Source organism: Botrytis fragariae (assembly GCF_013461495.1).
Source record: "Botrytis fragariae strain BVB16 chromosome Unknown tig00000112, whole genome shotgun sequence".
In the NCBI taxonomy this organism is placed as follows: Eukaryota; Fungi; Ascomycota; class Leotiomycetes; order Helotiales; family Sclerotiniaceae; genus Botrytis; species Botrytis fragariae.
The window spans coordinates 1,115,855-1,134,424 of NW_023500997.1; the positions used below are offsets into that span (position 1 = coordinate 1,115,855).

General features: G+C 42.8%; 5 protein-coding genes across 5 annotated transcripts; 2 read left to right on the plus strand and 3 right to left on the minus strand.

The window, feature by feature from the left end:
- Positions 1–42: 42 nt before the first annotated feature.
- Bfra_007908 (putative actin protein) lies at positions 43–2,235 on the minus strand. The gene is made up of 7 exons (XM_037338276.1): positions 2,078–2,235; positions 1,951–1,981; positions 1,746–1,801; positions 1,599–1,629; positions 743–1,514; positions 467–687; positions 43–396 (listed from the first exon to the last, which is right to left on the minus strand). The coding sequence occupies exons 1-7, from the start codon at positions 2,082–2,084 to the stop codon at positions 270–272; spliced, it is 1,245 nt and encodes a 414-aa protein (XP_037190339.1). The 5' UTR covers positions 2,085–2,235; the 3' UTR covers positions 43–269.
- Positions 2,236–3,938: 1,703 nt separating this feature from the next.
- Bfra_007909 (putative hsp70 nucleotide exchange factor fes1 protein) lies at positions 3,939–4,586 on the minus strand (the record flags this gene model as incomplete). Its single annotated transcript, XM_037338277.1, has 1 exon — positions 3,939–4,586. The coding sequence occupies one exon, from the start codon at positions 4,584–4,586 to the stop codon at positions 3,939–3,941; it is 648 nt and encodes a 215-aa protein (XP_037190340.1).
- Positions 4,587–8,059: 3,473 nt separating this feature from the next.
- On the minus strand, positions 8,060–9,865 carry Bfra_007910 (putative glucan synthesis regulatory protein; the record flags this gene model as incomplete). Its single annotated transcript, XM_037338278.1, has 3 exons — positions 8,060–9,609; positions 9,678–9,733; positions 9,855–9,865. 3 exons carry the CDS (start codon positions 9,863–9,865, stop codon positions 8,060–8,062), a joined length of 1,617 nt encoding a protein of 538 aa, XP_037190341.1.
- Positions 9,866–13,292: 3,427 nt separating this feature from the next.
- Positions 13,293–14,073, plus strand: Bfra_007911 (putative vacuolar protein sorting-associated protein; the record flags this gene model as incomplete). Its single annotated transcript, XM_037338279.1, has 3 exons — positions 13,293–13,385; positions 13,501–13,865; positions 13,946–14,073. 3 exons carry the CDS (start codon positions 13,293–13,295, stop codon positions 14,007–14,009), a joined length of 522 nt encoding a protein of 173 aa, XP_037190342.1. The 3' UTR covers positions 14,010–14,073.
- Positions 14,074–14,722: 649 nt separating this feature from the next.
- Positions 14,723–18,039, plus strand: Bfra_007912 (putative gpi ethanolamine phosphate transferase protein; the record flags this gene model as incomplete). The annotated part of the gene is made up of 2 exons (XM_037338280.1): positions 14,723–14,985; positions 15,045–18,039. 2 exons carry the CDS (start codon positions 14,723–14,725, stop codon positions 18,037–18,039), a joined length of 3,258 nt encoding a protein of 1,085 aa, XP_037190343.1.
- Positions 18,040–18,570: the final 531 nt, after the last annotated feature.

Genomic DNA, 18,570 nt, shown 5'->3' on the forward strand with positions numbered 1-18,570 from the left:
TTCCCTTCAAAGTCTGAGCGAGCTCAATTATAAATCAGTGTACTACCTTTTAATTTGATTCTCTAGAGAAGAAATTTTCTCGCGCTATGAATGAAGAACAAAAAAAATGGTGCAGCTCAAAAACACATGAAGAAGTTGGCACCACTAAAAAGTAAGAAAAAAAGCTTTGTATGATTGATACGACATTTCGAATTCCTCCTCCAAGCAAACAGTCAGCTAGATCAAAGCCCATCCGTTACTTCGAAAGAGTCCACCCAGTCGCTCAATCGCTACCAGAACTTTTCGGAACAACACTTCGCGGCGAAACAAAACACTGGGAGTTGTTGTCTTGTTCGAATCTTCTTTTGGATCAAATTCGTGAAGTTCGTGATGTAAACACAAATCGACCGGGATACGCTGTGATATCGATGATTAGCATAGCCCCATTATCAAAGGAACCAGGGATAATTGCATACCTTAGAAACACTTGCGGTGGACAATGGAAGGTCCAGACTCGTCGTACTCTTGCTTTGAGATCCACATCTGTTGGAAAGTAGACAAAGATGCCAAAATAGAACCACCGATCCAGACGGAGTATTTTCTCTCGGGTGGTGCGATGATCTTGACCTTCATCGATGATGGTGCAAGAGCGGTGATTTCCTTTTGCATACGATCGGAGATACCTGGATACATAGTAGTTCCACCAGACTAAGAGAGAATGTTAGCATAACTTCCTGTAAATTTCGCAGATGGAAAATCTTACCATGACAATGTTACCATACAAATCCTTACGAACATCAACATCACACTTCATGATGGAGTTGAAGGTAGTGACGTGGATACCACCGCTCTCAAGACCCAAGACAGATGGTTGGAACAAAGCTTCTGGAGCACGGAAACGCTCGTTACCGATGGTAATAACTTGTCCATCAGGAAGTTCGTATGACTTCTCCAAGCTGGACGATTGACTGGCGGTTTGAATTTCTTGCTCGAAATCAAGAGCAACATAACAGAGCTTCTCCTTGATATCACGGACGATTTCACGCTCGGCAGTGGTGGAGAAAGTGTAACCACGCTCAGCCAAGATCTTCATGAGGTAATCAGTCAAATCACGACCAGCCATATCAACACGAGCAATGGCGTGAGGAAGAGAGAAACCTTCGTAAATTGGAACAACGTGAGTAACTCCGTCACCTGAATCAAGAACGATACCGGTGGTACGACCGGAAGCGTAAAGGGAAAGGACGGCTTGAATGGAGACGTAGAATGCAGGGGCGTTGAAGGTCTCAAAGACAATTTGTGTCATCTTTTCTCTGTTGGACTTTGGGTTGATTGGGGCCTCAGTAAGCAAAACTGGGTGCTCCTCTGGTGCTACACGAAGTTCGTTGTAGAAAGTGTGATGCCAGATCTTCTCCATATCATCCCAGTTGGTGACAACACCGTGCTCAATTGGGTATCTAAGGGTGAGAATACCACGCTTGGATTGCGCTTCATCTCCAACATACGAGTCCTTTTGACCCATACCAATCATAATACTATAATATCCCTTATCAGTTCCTGTTCGGGTGACACGAGTTGTGGGGGGAAATGGCGGGGTGTCATGGAAATGGAATTCTTACCCATGATGACGGGGACGACCGACAATGGAAGCTATATTGCACGTTAGAGATATTTCATTATCATCAAGATGGTTGTCGAGATAATTGATTCTGATAGAAATCAAGGTGGTGGGTTGTGACAGTTGCCTGCAAGGATGATCTACTTACGGAAAACAGCTCTTGGAGCATCGTCACCGGCGAAACCGGCCTTACACATTCCAGAACTACAGAACCCATCAGTCTCATTCTTCTTATTTATCAAGTCTTCGCCTTTGTAGAAGATTTGAGGTTTCTCGGTCGGTTGTTGATTCCTTCCGAAAGCTACCCCTCTGTCTTTCGAGGCTCACGACCATTTTGTTGGATGGGAGCTTACCCATTGTCAATGACGAGGGCTGCGACTTCTTCTGTTGGTTGAGAGATGATATTAGTAGATGCTCATGATGATCTAGATAGCTGCGCAAAGGATATGCATGCGATATACACGTTGGATTGAAGCTTACCTTCCATGGTTGATAAATTAAGACGTTAAGTCAAATAAAAGAGTTGTGGAATATGGCGGTGAGTTAATTCTCGTGATAATTAGGATCTCGAGAATGATGGAGTTTTGTATTAAAGTAAGATTCACGAAGTTGTTAATTCGTGGTTGATAAAAAAGAAGATGGTTGAAAGAGAAGAAGGTGTGTTGTTGTTTTGTCAAAAGAATTGGTGATCGTGGTCGTAGTAAATGGGAAAGGACGATGTCACGAAGTTTGAATGTGGGCCGTAACTGCAGGAGGCGAAGCGATCTTATTCGGTATTCGCCGCTTTAAAATAGAATGCTGAAGAAGGATTTGATAGGTAGAAAGGAGAAAGAGGGGGACGGGAGGTATGTGTGAGACTCAGTGAGAGGGAATTTTATGGTTAGGAGAGAAAGGAAAGAGATGGTAAATTGGTCATGAAAGGATCTACCCGGGCACTCATATATAATCTATACGTGTATATATAAATAGCTTCAAATGCTGACCAGAGAGGGAAACTACAATATACAATATACGTTCACGGTTAAAAGCAGCAGGTAACTATTCCGAATTATTTATGCCCATGAGATAGGCAGGATAGGGAACCGGTATGAGAAAAATCCAGGTGGCTGTGAATTGGAAGAAGTCGGTGTCGATAGGGACAACGTCTTGGGTTTCCCAGTTCTCCGTTCCTATATGCGTGTTCATCCATTCGTTGTTCCTCAGGAACATTCAGCCAGAGTCTAATACTGGGTAGCTTCTTTAATCTTCCCCCTTTCCCCCTTTTCCTCATACAACCAAGTTGAATCAACCCCCCATGCAAGCAGGGTCACTCAAGGTCACACCGACTCTACCAAGGTAGGGAGAATAGGACGTATATCGTACAAATCCTCCGAGCATATAACTTCCAATTCCCGTTCTTGGAAATGATGAGGCTACAATATTACATGAGATTACTCAGGTCTACGATGACTGCGACGTCTATACTCAAGTCTCATGTACCACCACCAGACGCGCGTTAGATCTTCAGTCAGATGCAATATCTCTTCCATAATTGGTTGCTCCCTTCAAATTCCTTAGCATATCGTGAGTGAACGAGTCTTGTATTCGATTGCCAAGCAGGCATCTCAAGATATCTCCCGTAACGTTGTCGTGACATACGGACATCTGCTCTATTCACCTATAGAAGTAGCAAAGTCTGCTTCTCACATCTACCCCAAAATCTACCTATTGACCACTATCCAGCTACCTAAATTCGATCCTTCGTAATCGCGTTCAATTCCCTGCGTAGATATACGAAAGTCCGAAGCAAGACAGCATCCGCCCCCTGAAATAAAAACGGCGAGAGGCAACTTCCCATTGGTGTCGAACCAAGAAATTGCATTGCTGGTCCGAGAGTCAAAGACAAAAGCCATTTGACGGTTGGAAACACTTGTTCAATACGGTGGGCGACACGTGAGAATCATGCAATAATTGAGGGGCTTGGTGGGGTAAATCTTCAGATGATGATTACTTGTATCAACAACTTGCATTTATGCATGAATTCGTTTTATATTGGGGATTCAACGTGTATTGTTTAAGCTCTCAGACTTATTTCAACTAAGGCTTTATATGTTTAATTGTACATGTAACTTTCATGCATTTACTATAATGAGTCCTCAGTGAGGTGGCAATCTTAATCAGAAAGTCCTGGTCAAACTTCCCTCCCCCTTAACAAGATTGGCAGGATATCAATGTCCCTGTGTCATTCCCAAATGTCTAATCTACCAAACTCCAAAACTCCATCCCGGTTCATTCATGTGACGTAGTAGCTATCGCTATAACTCGTATCCCTCAATCTTCCGGCCTCATTGATATCTCATCCTCATGCTACATTTGCAGCCTCCTCCCTCAATCCCTCAATCAAGACATCACAGGCATCCATATCTGCCGCATCAATCTTCTCACCACTTCTTCCTAATTTGCCCAACTCTTCAGTGGCAGCGTCCATTCCCTCCTGGAAATTTCTGATCGCACTACTCAAAGCATAAACTGCCTTTCTCCTAACATCCTTCTCCTCCTTCTCATCGACACACATCCTGACCAAAAGTGGCACACCTCCTTCCTTCAACATAGACTTCTGACTCTTCTCATTGTTTTGTACTGCTGTTCCCACGCACCAAGCAGCCATCTTCCTGATCTCCTTTTCCTCATGTCCCAAAAACTCCAACAAAGGTTTCCACAACTCGAGTACCTCGATGTTGTTGGCATTATCGAGGTTCTCAATGAGTTGTTCGAAGTTGTCAAATGCAATGACTTTATCTTCAATAGTAACTTCGGGGTCGGTAGATTGAACGGCCCATATGGAAGCCTTCATGAGGTCGGCGTCACTGGGACCACCAAATAGCACATTCATGGCATCCGCTGGAAGGGCTCTGGTTTGTGGAGGGGGTGCGGCAGGATCGGCGGCGGTGGCAGTAGAGTTTTCTACACTCCATTTGAGGAGTTCGTTCATTGCTGGGGGCATGGCCATGATGGCAGATTTCTATATTCTTTCTAAAACTGAAAGGTGTGTAAATTCGTATGATCGAAAAGTCGAGAGCCGGCAGGTGAAATTGCTTTGCGCCGAGAAGGTTTATAGTATATTGAACAGGAAAATATTTACCTCTCGAAAAAGTGTAGATGAGATCAAGAGAAGGTTGTAATTTTGAGTAAAAACGTATCTAAAAAGTTTTCTTCTCTTTTGTATGAGATGACTATTTAATTTGTCTATTTATGTCTACTAACTTCGAGATGCTTCCAATCGAGACTTTTTTTTGGCAGGGCATGAGGCAGAATTTTGGCGGTGGAAGAGTGACGGCTTGCTTAGTCATACATTTCCTCTCACCAATAACAGCCTTCTTAACAATCTTGAATTCCAGCCATACAATTGCAGCGCAGGTTTTATAGTATTGTATGGTTAATAGATCAGTCATCTATTACTACCTACACGTGTGGCTTTCGTGTCTTTCCTAATTACAATCTCTTATTTGGGTACTTGTGAAGTTGCTCTATAAACACATATGAATGAGATCATCTCAACATATTTTCTCGAGCCAGTCTGGAAGAGCTGATCGAGTCTGACGTGGAAGTCTACTTGGCATACAATAATATTTACTCGTACTATGAGGACTCTCGGCGCTCTACTGTTTCAGTCAGCATCATTATGTGGAGTTACAATTTGATACCATCAGACAAGTGCTCAGAACTCACTGGTCATACATATCCAACCTCAACTCAAGTCTATGAAGTTGACGAATCTAAGAAAGCTCTCCTAACAGCCCACTCAAGACATGTACGCAATCAGTCACCCGAGTCTCACGAGTTACTGAATAAGATCAATAAACTGTTCGCAAGCACATTATTTCTGGTGGTTTGGTAGTACCGTAGCTTCGGATTGCCATCCACTCATGGAACTAGGCAAGCAGAAAGTTGGACTTGCTTCCTTTCTTTAGGTAGATACTTTTTTTCGTCAAGGATTACATGAATCTATATTTCAATCGCTTAGAGTCGTTCGCCAAAAACGTGTTGCCTACAGTAAATCCCTCGATGACTCTAATCACGAATGTTTCAATCCGAGACCATCAAAAGGCCAGAAACATTCAGATCCCATGGCATAGTTCTCCGACGCTCGTACTGATAATTGCGGTCTCACAAATACCGAAATGGAAAATACTACTGGAGATATTGTGATTATTGATAGTGAGACGACAATTCCGAAGTCATTGATTCCCTTCCCATTTTCCATTTCTCATTTCATATCTCTACACTTTACCTCTCATATCAAGGAATAAATACCAATAAATACACAACCAAACTCTACTCACCTTCATACACCTCCGTACAGCCCCCTCCCTTTACATATCACCAAATACTCCAGTAGTTCCATTCCTCTATACGACTGTCTTCCAGAGCATCAGCTCCCAAATTCAAAGTCACAACTTAAATCACATAATTTTGCGAGTACTTATATCCACCCCAATCCCTTCATTCTAAACTCAGAATCCAACAGCTTATTTGTGAATCACCATCTTCCTTCCCATTCTCCCCTCCTATCTCGCTGACTGTTTCTCAGATTCCAAGTCCCAAATTCCAGGCTTCCTACCCCTCATCTCTCCTCTCCTCTTTTCATCTTTTCTCCGTTCCATTTATCCACCCTCCATTTGCCTATTTCCCCATACCCTTCCTCTCCTTCTCTATCTCCCTTCCTCTCCCTCTCCCCTCTCCTCCACATCCACATCCACACTCCAACTCCAACACTAACCCCTCCCACCCCTTCCCTTTCCCCTCCTCCTACCCAGCCACTCTCTACTCCCCACCCCATTCTTTCCCATTCTTTCCCTCAACTCTCACGTTTGCAACCACCTCAGCAACCACTCCAGCAGGACAGGACAGAACAGAACACATCAACACCATCCAAAGTATAATCCACACTCACGCTCGCGCTCTCAAACCAACGTTCCATTTTTCATTTCAAGTCCCAACAAATATGCGATGAGGCAATAGAAAAAACAAAGCCGAAGCTAAAAAGGATAAGACCATCTTACATAACTCATATCATATCCAAAGTGATGTGTGACGATAATTCCCTAAAGGAATTAGTGTAATCACAGATACAACATACACACATATCTACCTACCTACCTACCTACTTCCGCACTACTTATACTTATACTTACATATCTACACTCACCCCCTCCATCCATCCATCCATCCATCCATCTCTCCACATCTAATAAACAGAAATAGATAGAGAGAGCCAAATAAAAACACACATCCGAAATCTACTCATTCCTCATTATCTTGCAATTCATACATACCACAGATCACATCCACTCACCTATTCACATCCACCCACTCAAATACAAATCTCTACCTCATTCAACTACCTAGATACCCATACCTACTCTACACCTATTACCTACAATCTGCCTACCTATTACCTACCTATCCACCCCATATACCCAAACCACTTCCCTACCTCTCTACCTTCATATATATATAAACCACTCCAACCAACTCAACTCAACTCAACTCAACACTCACCCACCCATCCATCAACCCCAATCACAATCCAAAATCTCCTTCGTAAATACAAGTAGAAGAAATCTATTTACTGTAAATAAAAAATGATTCTATATTTATATCTATCTATCTACCTATCTACAAAGTGTCTATTACCCCCCCCCCTTCTTGCAAATACACACACGCACACACACACACTCTCTCTCTCTACCCTCTCTCTTCCCATCTTCCCATCTTCCATCATCCCTCCCTCCCTATTTTCTGCTTCGTCTTCCCAGTACCCACCTTCTTCCTTCTTCCCTCTCTCCTTTCCCCCTCTCTTTTCCATTTCATTCCTATTATCAATACCACTCCACCCCTTTCAAGCAAATTCCAGAGATCTATATTATCAAACCCATACTACACACACACACACACAAACCATCCACAAACTTATTCTTTTGCAATCAGAAATCATCAAGAAAATCAAAAACATTTCAAACATTCAATAACAAGGAAGCAATCAAGTAAGTAAGTAGTTGTTATTCATCCCTACTCCATCCATCCACATCATCTCCAACCTACTCTTACCCCCTGCCTACATCCCCTAACATTCTACCTTCCAGCACCCATCGCAATCGCATATGAATTTTCGCTCCACACACATCCACAAATACACGCTCTAACTACCCCTTTTCTTTCTCTCCTCCAAACCCTTCCTCAAAATGTATATTCATAAAGTAAGAAACTAGCTCACGGAACATTACATTTCCACGCAGCCATACATATCATGCCATTAAGACAAGAGTGAAAAAAGAAGTAAAATAAAAAAAAGAACATCTCAAATTTCTTATTATGAATCTCTGAATCTTCATACCAACAACGCACGCCCAAACGCCTCATGCAATGCGAAAGAATCCCCGAAATGCAACTAACAAACTCAATAGTGTGTTGGCATTGGCATTAGATTTCAATTGTCTTCATCGCAGATTCATCATCAGCAGCAGGGGTTTCCTTCTCAGAAGTTCCTGATACTAATCCCAATCCTGTAACTTTTTCACCAGCCTTTTCATTTTCTTTGTTCTCGTTAGGTGATTCCGATTCTATAAATGGTCGGTCCGAAGATTTGTTTTCTTCACTTGGTCTTGGGGTTTGAACATCGACAAGTTTCGTGGTGGGAATATCTATAGTGCTGACCTTCATTCCTGATCCGGAACCTTCTTCAGCAACTTGAGCTAAAGGACTTGATTTTCCATAACCAGGACGATTTGGACTTGGAATTGGCGAGGCTCCTGAGAAACGTTGCATTGAACGTCCGCGGGGCTCACCGATTTCAGCAGCTGGGCTTGCGTAAGGAGATCCAGACGGGGAACCACCATTACCATTGACAGGTGGCGCCGATCTTCTTCGCACATTCTTGCGACCATACTTTTGATCCATTCTCCATCTTAGAATATCAAAGTAACCAGGTTCAACTTTTCCTGACTTGAATTCCTTCAATTTTAACTCGTTAGTCTCTTCATCCACAAACCATTTGCCACTGCTGAGATCGTCTGCGACAGTAGCCAAGAAAGCAGACCACGATCGTGCGACGACATATTTGCAATCGTAGTCCCGACCGAATAAGATAACTTGACCCCATTTACCAGCCGGTCCTGGTGCCAAATCAACAGCCAAGTTGTTTCCACCCCAATCTCGAACGAGTGGAATCCAAGCGGGATGAGCGTAAACCTTTTGAATAGCATTAGGAGGTTGAGAATCCTGGCGGGCCAACAAATCTTGTCTCCAGTAGGGATTTTGTGCATTTGCAGGTTGCTTCGATGACGAAGATGAGCTACCACCTAATGCCTTTGGTGGAATTGAAGGTCTGTAAGAGGATGATTCTGTAAGATATTCCTGGTTGACCTTTTTCCAGTTTTCCCACTCTTGGACAATTTCCTCACAATCAAGCAACATGGAGCCGAAAATGATGCCCGTAGGTAGACCACCACGTTCTTGTCCATCGTGAAGTTGCATCGATTCTCGAACTTCCATGGGAAGGGAACAGTCCAATTGATGCTCTAATTCATTCAAATCATTATTTGTGCATCCCTCGCAGAGTTGATCGAATAATTCTTCGTAATTATCCTCGGCCCATCTATCGATTCTCTTCCAAGAGTGACCAACTGGTGGTGGAGGTGGAAGACCCTCTTGGAACGCTTGCAATTGAATTTCTCCCGGTGTAACATTCTCAAAATTTTCTTGCGTAGATTGTCGCTGAAGTGTAGATGATCTCATTCCTGGTGAATATGGAGATTGTGGACCTGGACTTGCAGGAGGAGCAAATGGTGAACTTGGGTAAGCATTGCCATTGAGTGCAGATGTAGATTGTCGACCAGAATCTTCAAAATAGGGGGAATTCAAATCTGCGCGTGATTCTGAAGCTGTTGTTGCAACTGATGTTAAAGGTTCATGTCGACTTTGTGCGAGAGGAACATGTCCGCCAGTTCTATATGGAGAATCATACGACGAGTCTGTTCATTTGATTGTTTTGGTTAGAAGAGAGATTAAAGTTTCTTGGGGAGTTTTGGTATCAACATACGACGATCATAACTGGTCATTGTATGCCAGAAAGATTTAAAGGCAGAGCCCAATGGGCTAAAGGCATAAAAGTTAGTATCATTCGCAGCATTTATTGAAGTAAATCGCATTGGAGGTGATAGATAACCTTGATAACAGAGGATTAAGACAAAAAGGGGACGTTTGAATGAGAACTTACTTTCCTGCCATGACTGGCGATTATTCAAGTATTGTTGTAAATACTTATTTAAATAATTAGATGGAACTTTCACAGTTTTGATAGCTTTTGATGAGGAATTTCGAGAAGATATTTGACGTGTGTAGGTAGGTTGGTAGGTAGGTGGTTATTTGTTTTGTTTTGTTTGTTGTTGATATTGAGAGGGTATGCGCCGTATGGAGAGATGAGCGAGGAGAGGTAATTCTGGAGATTTGGGTTTATTAAGGAGATGGAGATGGAGATGGAGTTGGAGTTGAATTGAATTGATAGGTAGGTAGAGAGGTTGTAAGATTGAAAGACTGGGAAACTGGAAGACTGGATGGTTGAGTGATGAGTGAGTGAGTGGTGGTGAGTGTTGGTGAGTGGTAAATAGTAAAAGGTAAGTGAGTGGTAAAGTCGTGAAAAAGATTTATCAAATCGCGGTTTGATTTGATTACTTATTGCAACTTATTACACTTATTACACTTATTACCTAGTACGTACACTACAGTCTGCACCTAAAGACTTTGCCCTGAATTTGGTGTATGGTAAGTTTACTACTTCCTTCCCTGAAACCCGCCCTTGGTCCTCCTTGGTCCTCCTTGGTCCTCCTTGTCTCCTGTCCTGGTCTCCTGGTCTGGGTGGTAAGTGAGTTTATCAATCAATCCCATCAACAGTCATCCAATCCTAACGTCAAGAGAGGTGACTAGCCGAAATTTGGGTGGGACCCTTGAAAAAAATGCCGATAGTGAGCGAGCGCGATAAGTAAAGAGATTTGAGATGGGAGAGAGAAAAAAGGAGAGACGATGTGGTGACTAGGTGTTTAATGGTACTGATATGTATGTATGTATGCATGTGTGTGTGTGTGTGTATGTATGTATATGTATGTGTGTATGTACATGTATGTGTATATGTAAATGTATGTGTATATGTGAGTAGGTGTACCTAGATTGGTATGAAGAATGAAGGAGGACTAGAAGAACTATCGAGGGGATCTAGAAGAAGGAGTCAAAGAACTAGAAGAACTAGAAGAACTCTCGTACGGTACTGCACTTCTCCTTTTTATCTCATGGTTCTCATCCATTCAACATTCATAGTGAACATTCAAGTATCTAATACATCAAAAGCCGGAGCACTCGACACTAGTGAATCATTTGCGTGAATAGTGGCTTATTTCATGCATGTTTGGGGTATAAACGTATTAAATACTATATATGGAGAAGTAAAATAAATAGACATTTATCATCGTGTTGTAGTCCAATCTTATTGATTAGCGTTTCAAAAGGAGTCAAAAGGGGATGATAACAGAGAGAACCACCTACCTTCCTGCCGCACATACAATACTTTGTTCTATGACGACGGGAACAAAGGCAAAAAAAGAAAAGAGTGCATTCAGTCTATAGACAATCCGAGGTACTAAGTATCGGTATCTGAGATTCTCAGCAGATCAAGATAACGATGTTGGCGATATCCCATATGCATCAAGTCATGATACAATATGATAACTGCAGATTACTACTCTTATGAGATTGGCTTAATCGCATTGTATCTGATGTCTGAATCGTTCCATCAAAATAGACAGAAAGCCAACATTAACTCAGATGATTGTACCTTCCAGTCAAAATACAGTCAGCTAGCCTATATCTGGTATTCGGCATTCTATAATTGAACTTTTGATTCACATGCAACGCTTCGCCACGAGTTTAACACACACATGCAAACTAATCGAGTATTGCTGAGGATATATATTTTGGTGAATACCAATCAATTACATATCATATCATGAAATCCTTCACATCCACATTGGTCTAACAGTCTTACCCTCACTCTGCCCCAACCCCCCCCCAGAATCGATTCTAGATGTCCATTTCATCTTTCCATCAAATCTCGCTTGCATCACTCCTTGAACCCCCTAAACCCTTGAGTATCAATATGGGGGTTTCCCTTTGAGTCTCCACCGCTAATTCATTCTTTCCCACTTGCATGACATCTCCGAAAAAGGGGAAGTCTATATAAGTTGACTAGGATTATCATCATCAGAGGGGTAACCTCAACATATCAATCTTAAAATCTCATCATAGACTGAACATTTTACAGAGTACCTCGAGAGTACATACATGTGCTTGGCGAAGGGTATATCAGGATTCAGATATTGACCCGTCATCGAAATCAAGAATTCGAGGTATCACAAAACCGTTGATTAATATCAACCTTAACTTCTAGTCATACCATACATTGCCTGCGAAACAAGAAAAGAGATGACTTCTTCAGGGCTGAGAATTTACGACTAAAAGACATACTACCAACTGTTGGCGGCGTAGCAACACACGTACACATATTTTCAAGCCGTGGCTCTCGCTATTCCTCGCCACATGCTGCAAAGATTTACAGAGTATTCATCTCGTTATGTATCTCTTGAAGTAAATTTCATCCAAGGTCAAGATTAACCTCGTGTGGCTTCGTTTCAAATCTTATAACCATACATTAGCTTCCTATAAACCTGCATCTTGCGCTCCCCGTGCAACGGAACAAGCACAATCAGGCATTTGATATCATCTTATCCAATTATCTAGTCGCGATCAATCATTCCTCTAGCTCCTTAAAAGGCTTGGCGAGTCGACCTCCGAAACGACCGTGGGGTTGCACGGGATGATTGGTTTTGATTGGGGAATTATATTGATCGTTAGGAAATAAACTCATTAAGGCGCCAGGAGTGCGCATGGCAAGTTGTTTGGAGGGGAAGCTGGAGAGGGCTGATGAGGCTGGTGGGATAAGTCATGTGGTGATGGCTTTTGATGTCACAGTTGTTTCATGGCTAAATCGGTTTATTGGATGGAAGAGATATTGCACAATCGAAAGTTTTAAGGCTGTAGGAAAGGGAAGGCACGTCTTAGATAGAATGCGGTTATTTAGCTTTTGTCTTTTTATATCCAGCATTGGGCTGACTTGGACTCGTCTATCCTGTCTATCCTTTAGGTATTGGATGCAAACTTGTAGATACTTTTCTTGAGTAGCAATCATATTAAGAATTCGAGATTCGAGTGAACATTAGATTCGCTACAATATCTCATAATCAAGAGCTCAGCATAAATATCCAATATACACAAAACTAGAACGACAACCCCAATCCAAGCAAACCTCTAACATGGCACGTGACCATCACACTCTTATTAATGTAAGCGCGCGGCGGTAGCGGGCTTGGCTGAAGCTATCATTGCGCAAGCTTGATTGTGATTCAAACAGCTACCTAGCTAATCATATCACAACACCAACAACAATATCCATCTACAAATTTGAAACGAGTTGCGCCACCAGTCGAGACATATTGTTCGACAAAAAGTAATTACCAAATTGAGCGCCAAAGGATAAATCGAGGAAAGGCTGAGCGAGAGTCAAGAAAGCAACGGTCAAGGAGCAGATAATTGGAATCGCAAAGCAACAATGTCGGAAGAACGTCTTTGGAAATTCAGAAAGCCGGAATGGATGAATAGTGCCACGGCGAAAGGTGCTGGTGTTTATGCTGCGGGAGCTTTGGTATGATAGCCTTACAATCTTATGCTTTGTGTTTGCTATTGCGATTCTACGGAAAGATCGATAACCTGCGATCGATTTGTGTTTCAAATGTCTCTACTAACACATCTACAAATAGTTCTCTCTCTCATTCTTCATCCTCCTCGATGCGGCTCTTTGGTCCAAGTCTGCCCTTAATGGGTCTGATCCCCCAATTCATATCACATTCATCGATTGGCTCCCACTCATCTTCTCTTCTCTCGGCATGCTCATTATCAACTCAATTGAAAAGTCCCGACTCTCCGCGGATTCCTTCTCTTACAGCGGAAGCGGTGTCGCTTGGAAAGCCAGAGTAGTTTTGTTCTTAGGGTTTGCTAGTTTGGCTGGAGGTTTGGCTGGTGGTATTACCGTGTTGGTTTTGAAGTATGTGGTGCCTGGTGCACAATGGCCTACTTTGGGAATGGGTGTTGCAAATGTAGGAGCAAATGCTGGGGTCATGTTGAGGTAAGTTCTATATTTTAGTCTGGTTGGAAGCAAGGGTTTTGTGGCGGAATGATGAGCAGACGAAGGCTAACATAATTCAGTTCGGTGGTCCTTTGGATCTCGCAAAACATTGAGGATGAGTACTCCTACAACCTCGCTCTTTAAGGGAACCTATCGTGTGCGAAGGGTTTGGCATAGATTGGTGAGATGTGTAAGGTTAGGAAATGCGGAACATGAAGGTATATGGGTATGAAGAATGAATGGACAAGGAAGGAGCATGATGAAGAATGATCAAATGCTTTTAGAGCATCACTTGTAGTTTAAGGGGCATGGGAATCTGTTAGCGATATAATCTTGAATTTCTATCTGGTGTTAGTGATAACGTTCTGACTTCTTGGAGAGTATGTGACCGTTGCCTCGACGTTCTCGCATGATGAATACAATTGATCTTTTCAATTAACGAGATCTGTCTCCGCATTGAAGAAAAATACCGTTTTGTCAGCACCTAGATACAGATATGCCATAATGATTTACAAGCTTCCCATAGGTAGATTTAAGAAAGTATGGGGATTTCCCGAGCTAGAAGTAGCTCTAACGAATCGGCAGCCGAGAAACACTTCGAAAAAAATAGCTCATCTTGAAGCTTTATGCACATCATTCATCATTATTCTACTTTCAATTGAATGATTTGTCCTCAATAATTTTTTTTCTTCTACACAAACATAGGTATCCAATTGATGGCTTCATAATATTTTATTTAGGAATATATCTTTATATTTGATAATTCAAGAACCTAAAATCTTCTGGGAGTGTCCATCCCAATTAAGATCTCATCATTTTAATAAGGACGAACCAAAGAGCTGCGAGCTCAAACAAAAATGGTGAAGACTGTAGATCCAAAGCCAGCACCTGGCGCCTATGATTCGCTCGCAGCACAGTATGCGAGAGCGAAAGCGCGCAAGGAAGCTCAGGAACAGGCGATTAGAGAGGGAAAGAAGCTGGATAAGGATGGGAATATAATACAACCTAAAGTACCAAAGGTACCCAGGAAGAAGGATAAGAAGGATGAGTTGAACGAAGCAAAGAGAGACAAATGGAGAAGGGAGTGGTGGGCAGTTGGAGGATGGTGGGCTTGGCTGGCGTAAGTTTCTTTTGAGGCGAGCTGTGGAGGGGCATTGTGCTAATATATTTAATGAATAGAGTTATGCACGCCGTGGGAATTTATTACTTCACAAAGGGTTTCCTACTCACACGACTGGTTTTGGAAGAATCATCTACCTGCGCCGAACCACCAATTGCGAGAACTGTTGATTATAAAGGAGCTGGTACACCGGAGGGAGGATGTTGGCATCCAAAGACGTTCGACAGGGCTGTGGTAGTAATTGTGGATGCGTTACGCTACGATTTCACGGTACCATTCGCTGGTGACGACTCGCAGGCCTTTCACAATGCATTACCATTCTTGTACGAGACTGCGCGCAGAGAACCAAACAAGGCTTTCTTATTGCCTTTTATCGCGGATCCACCTACAACTACATTGCAAAGATTAAAGGGGCTTACAACCGGAACACTCCCTACATTTGTGGATGCGGGTTCGAACTTTGCAGGTACCGCTATTGAAGAGGATAATCTTTTGAGTCAATTGAAGGATGCTGGCAAGAAAATTGTACATTTGGGTGATGATACATGGACTGCGCTGTTTCCTGGATACTTTGAACCGAATATCAGTCGTGCATATGATTCTCTCAATGTTTGGGATTTGCACACGGTTGATAATGGGGTTACAGAACATATCATGCCATTACTCGCAAAAGAGAAGAAAGCTGAATGGGACGTTATGTTTGCCCACTACTTGGGTGTGGACCATGCAGGCCACAGATATGGACCAAATCATCCGGCTATGACGAGCAAGTTACAGCAAATGGATATTATGATCCGAGGACTCGTCGAGAAGCTTGATGATGATACTTTATTGGTCATTATGGGCGACCATGGCATGGATGGTAAAGGTGATCATGGTGGAGAAAGCGACGATGAAGTTGAAGCTGCATTGTGGATGTATTCTAAGAAAGGAATATTTGGTCGCACAGATCCAGCTTTTGCATCGCCTCCACAAAACGCAAAGACACGACCAGTCAATCAAATCGACTTGGTACCCACACTTGCACTGCTTTTGGGCTTGCCAATTCCTTTCAACAATCTTGGAAAGCCTATCGAAGAAGCTTTTGCAGGCAAGAAAGGCAATGCCTGGGAAAATTTGGCAAATGTAGCTAGAATGACAGCTGCTGGTATCAAGAGATACCAAGCTGCATACTTTGATGCTAGAGGTATCGAGGAGAGCACCATTGATGGTTCTCCATCTGCTCTTTGGTCGTCAGCCGAAAAAATTATGAGTTCGAAATCAGCTCAAAAGTCTACTGAAGTCTATCATGCATTTACCGCCTATCAAACAGAGACTTTGCGAATTTGTCGAGATCTCTGGGCACGATTTGATGTCCCTAGTATGGTTTTGGGTATTTGCATTTTTGCTGCTAGCGTATTAGCTTTGGTATTGTATGCCAATGGTAATGCTAGTGATGGCGATGAACCTGAATCAGCAGATCTTGACGAAGCTCAAGCCAAATTGGAACTCGAAGCCTATGCAAAGGGCGAAAGAGATATTGGAGATGAGGAAATTAATCCAAACTTGCTTTTGTCGATTTCTCTGGCCTCTGCTGTTGGTGCTGCTGTAGGACTGGCTCTCTGGACTATGAAAGCCACCATTTTGGAAGATGTCATTGAAGGACAAGTTATAGTATTGTGTTTGAATGGTGCTGTCATCGGTGGACTCATTGGAGCTCTTCTGTCATTGATGAATATTGGTAATCCCTTCCCAAAAACATTCTGGGGTTGGATGGCAACCGTCTTCACAATTAGTCAGTCTATTGGCTTTGCATCGAATTCCTATACTATCTGGGAAGACTCCATCTTGTTGTTTTTCATTACAACTTTCGGAGTCGCTGGTGTTGTTTCTTCGCTTAGACAATCGGAAGTACGCAGTCGCACTTTGGGAGTGTATCACTCTCTTGTGTTTATGGGTCTTGCTTGGGTTGCTTCGTACTCTAAGTTGTGCAGAGAAGAACAGATGCCTTACTGTAGATCTACATACTATGCCTCTGCCACATCGTCAACTTCTGCTCCTTGGCAATTACTCATTCCATTCTTTTTCGCAATCTCCTTACCTGCTTTCATTAAAGCTTACTATGCAACTAGCCTTTCCTATGAAGGGTTTGCGCCAGTCTGGATTGATGGAGCTTTTAGATTCGGGCTCTTCCTCATTGCTATCTTCTGGACTTTAGATGCCGCTGATGATGGAAATTGGTTCCCTGACTTCTATGAAGGAGCCTTGAAAGCTATGCGAGTACCAATTGCTCAGACGGTTCTTGCCATGGTTGTCGGTGCTGGGTCTGTTGCGTTCTATCTTGCACCACCTTGTATTGCCATTGGTACCGTTTCAATCGGTGATCTTTTACCCGCTGGAGCCCCTAAACAACAAGGTACACGGGTTATGATTCTTGGCTATGGCAATACCCATGGTGCTCGGTACTTCCTTCTCGTGACCAATGTGCTTCTAGCAGTACTCATGGTTCAAAAGCCTGTGGGATTTGGTGTTCTTTCCCTCATGTCTCTCCAAATTCTTTCCCTAGTAGAATTCCTCGATCTCAACTCTTTGACCAATTCTCCTATTGGACCAATCATGCTCGCCATCCTCGGCTCCTTCCACTTCTTCAAAACTGGTCACCAAGCTACTCTCTCTTCTATCCAATGGGAATCCGCTTTTATTCCTCTCCACACAATCCGCTACCCATGGTCTCCATTACTCGTCGCTCTCAATTCATTCGGTCCTCAAATGCTCGCTGCAACTGCCGTCCCCCTCATCGTCTTCTGGAAACAACAACCAAAGAAGAAGGGCCTCTTGAAAACAGTCACCGCCGCTCTGGCATGGCATATTCTCTACTATGCTGTCATGGCATTGGCTACTACCATGTGGGCAGGTTGGTTGAGAAGACATCTTATGTTGTATCGCATCTTTAGCCCGAAGTTCATGATGGCAGGTGCGGTGCTTGGAGTGGTGGATCTAATCACTTTGACGGTTGTGTTGGTGGGGATCAGGTGGAATGTTGCGGGTGTATTGAATGTTTTTGGTTGGCCTTGAGGGGGAAGTTAGATTGGAGGAGGGGAATGGATGGGATTAGAATTTTCAATGTAGTGTAGAGATAGTGGGGAGTAGGAAATTTTCAGAGAGATGGATGGGTGGGTGGATATGGTGAATGGGTGTTTTTGAATAGCATAGCGTTGGTATGGTATGGTATTATGGTTGGGTGTAGGGTAAATGGAATAACCATCAGAATTAGAATAATACGTTTGTTTATCAGTTATCACTCGGGTATTTGAATCAAAGAGTGAGTTGAGGGAATGGGCTGGGAAGCGGTGAATTGCTGTATTAAAACCATGCTTTCTATTTCTCTCCTCACTGCTGTCTATATTGCTTGTTACCGCATATTAACAATCGCAATGAGTGATGAGATGAAATGAGAACCAACAACAGAAACCGTACATGTAGAGGTAGTGGATATTCACTTTACCTTTGGTCTCATACCGCAATTGACCTTGACAGAGGCTTGATTGACAACAACGCTTTCCTTTATTTGGACAAACATTCACTTAATTTCTATATCGTCGCATC

Excerpts from the sequence above, each read along its gene's own strand:
- Bfra_007908 (XM_037338276.1), bottom strand. Across the intron at positions 688-742 it reads TGTATGGTAACATTGTCATG|TCTGGTGGAACTACTATGTA; the intron begins GTAAGATTTTCC and ends ATTCTCTCTTAG. Across the intron at positions 397-466 it reads CCTTCCATTGTCCACCGCAA|CGTATCCCGGTCGATTTGTG; the intron begins GTGTTTCTAAGG and ends TCGATATCACAG.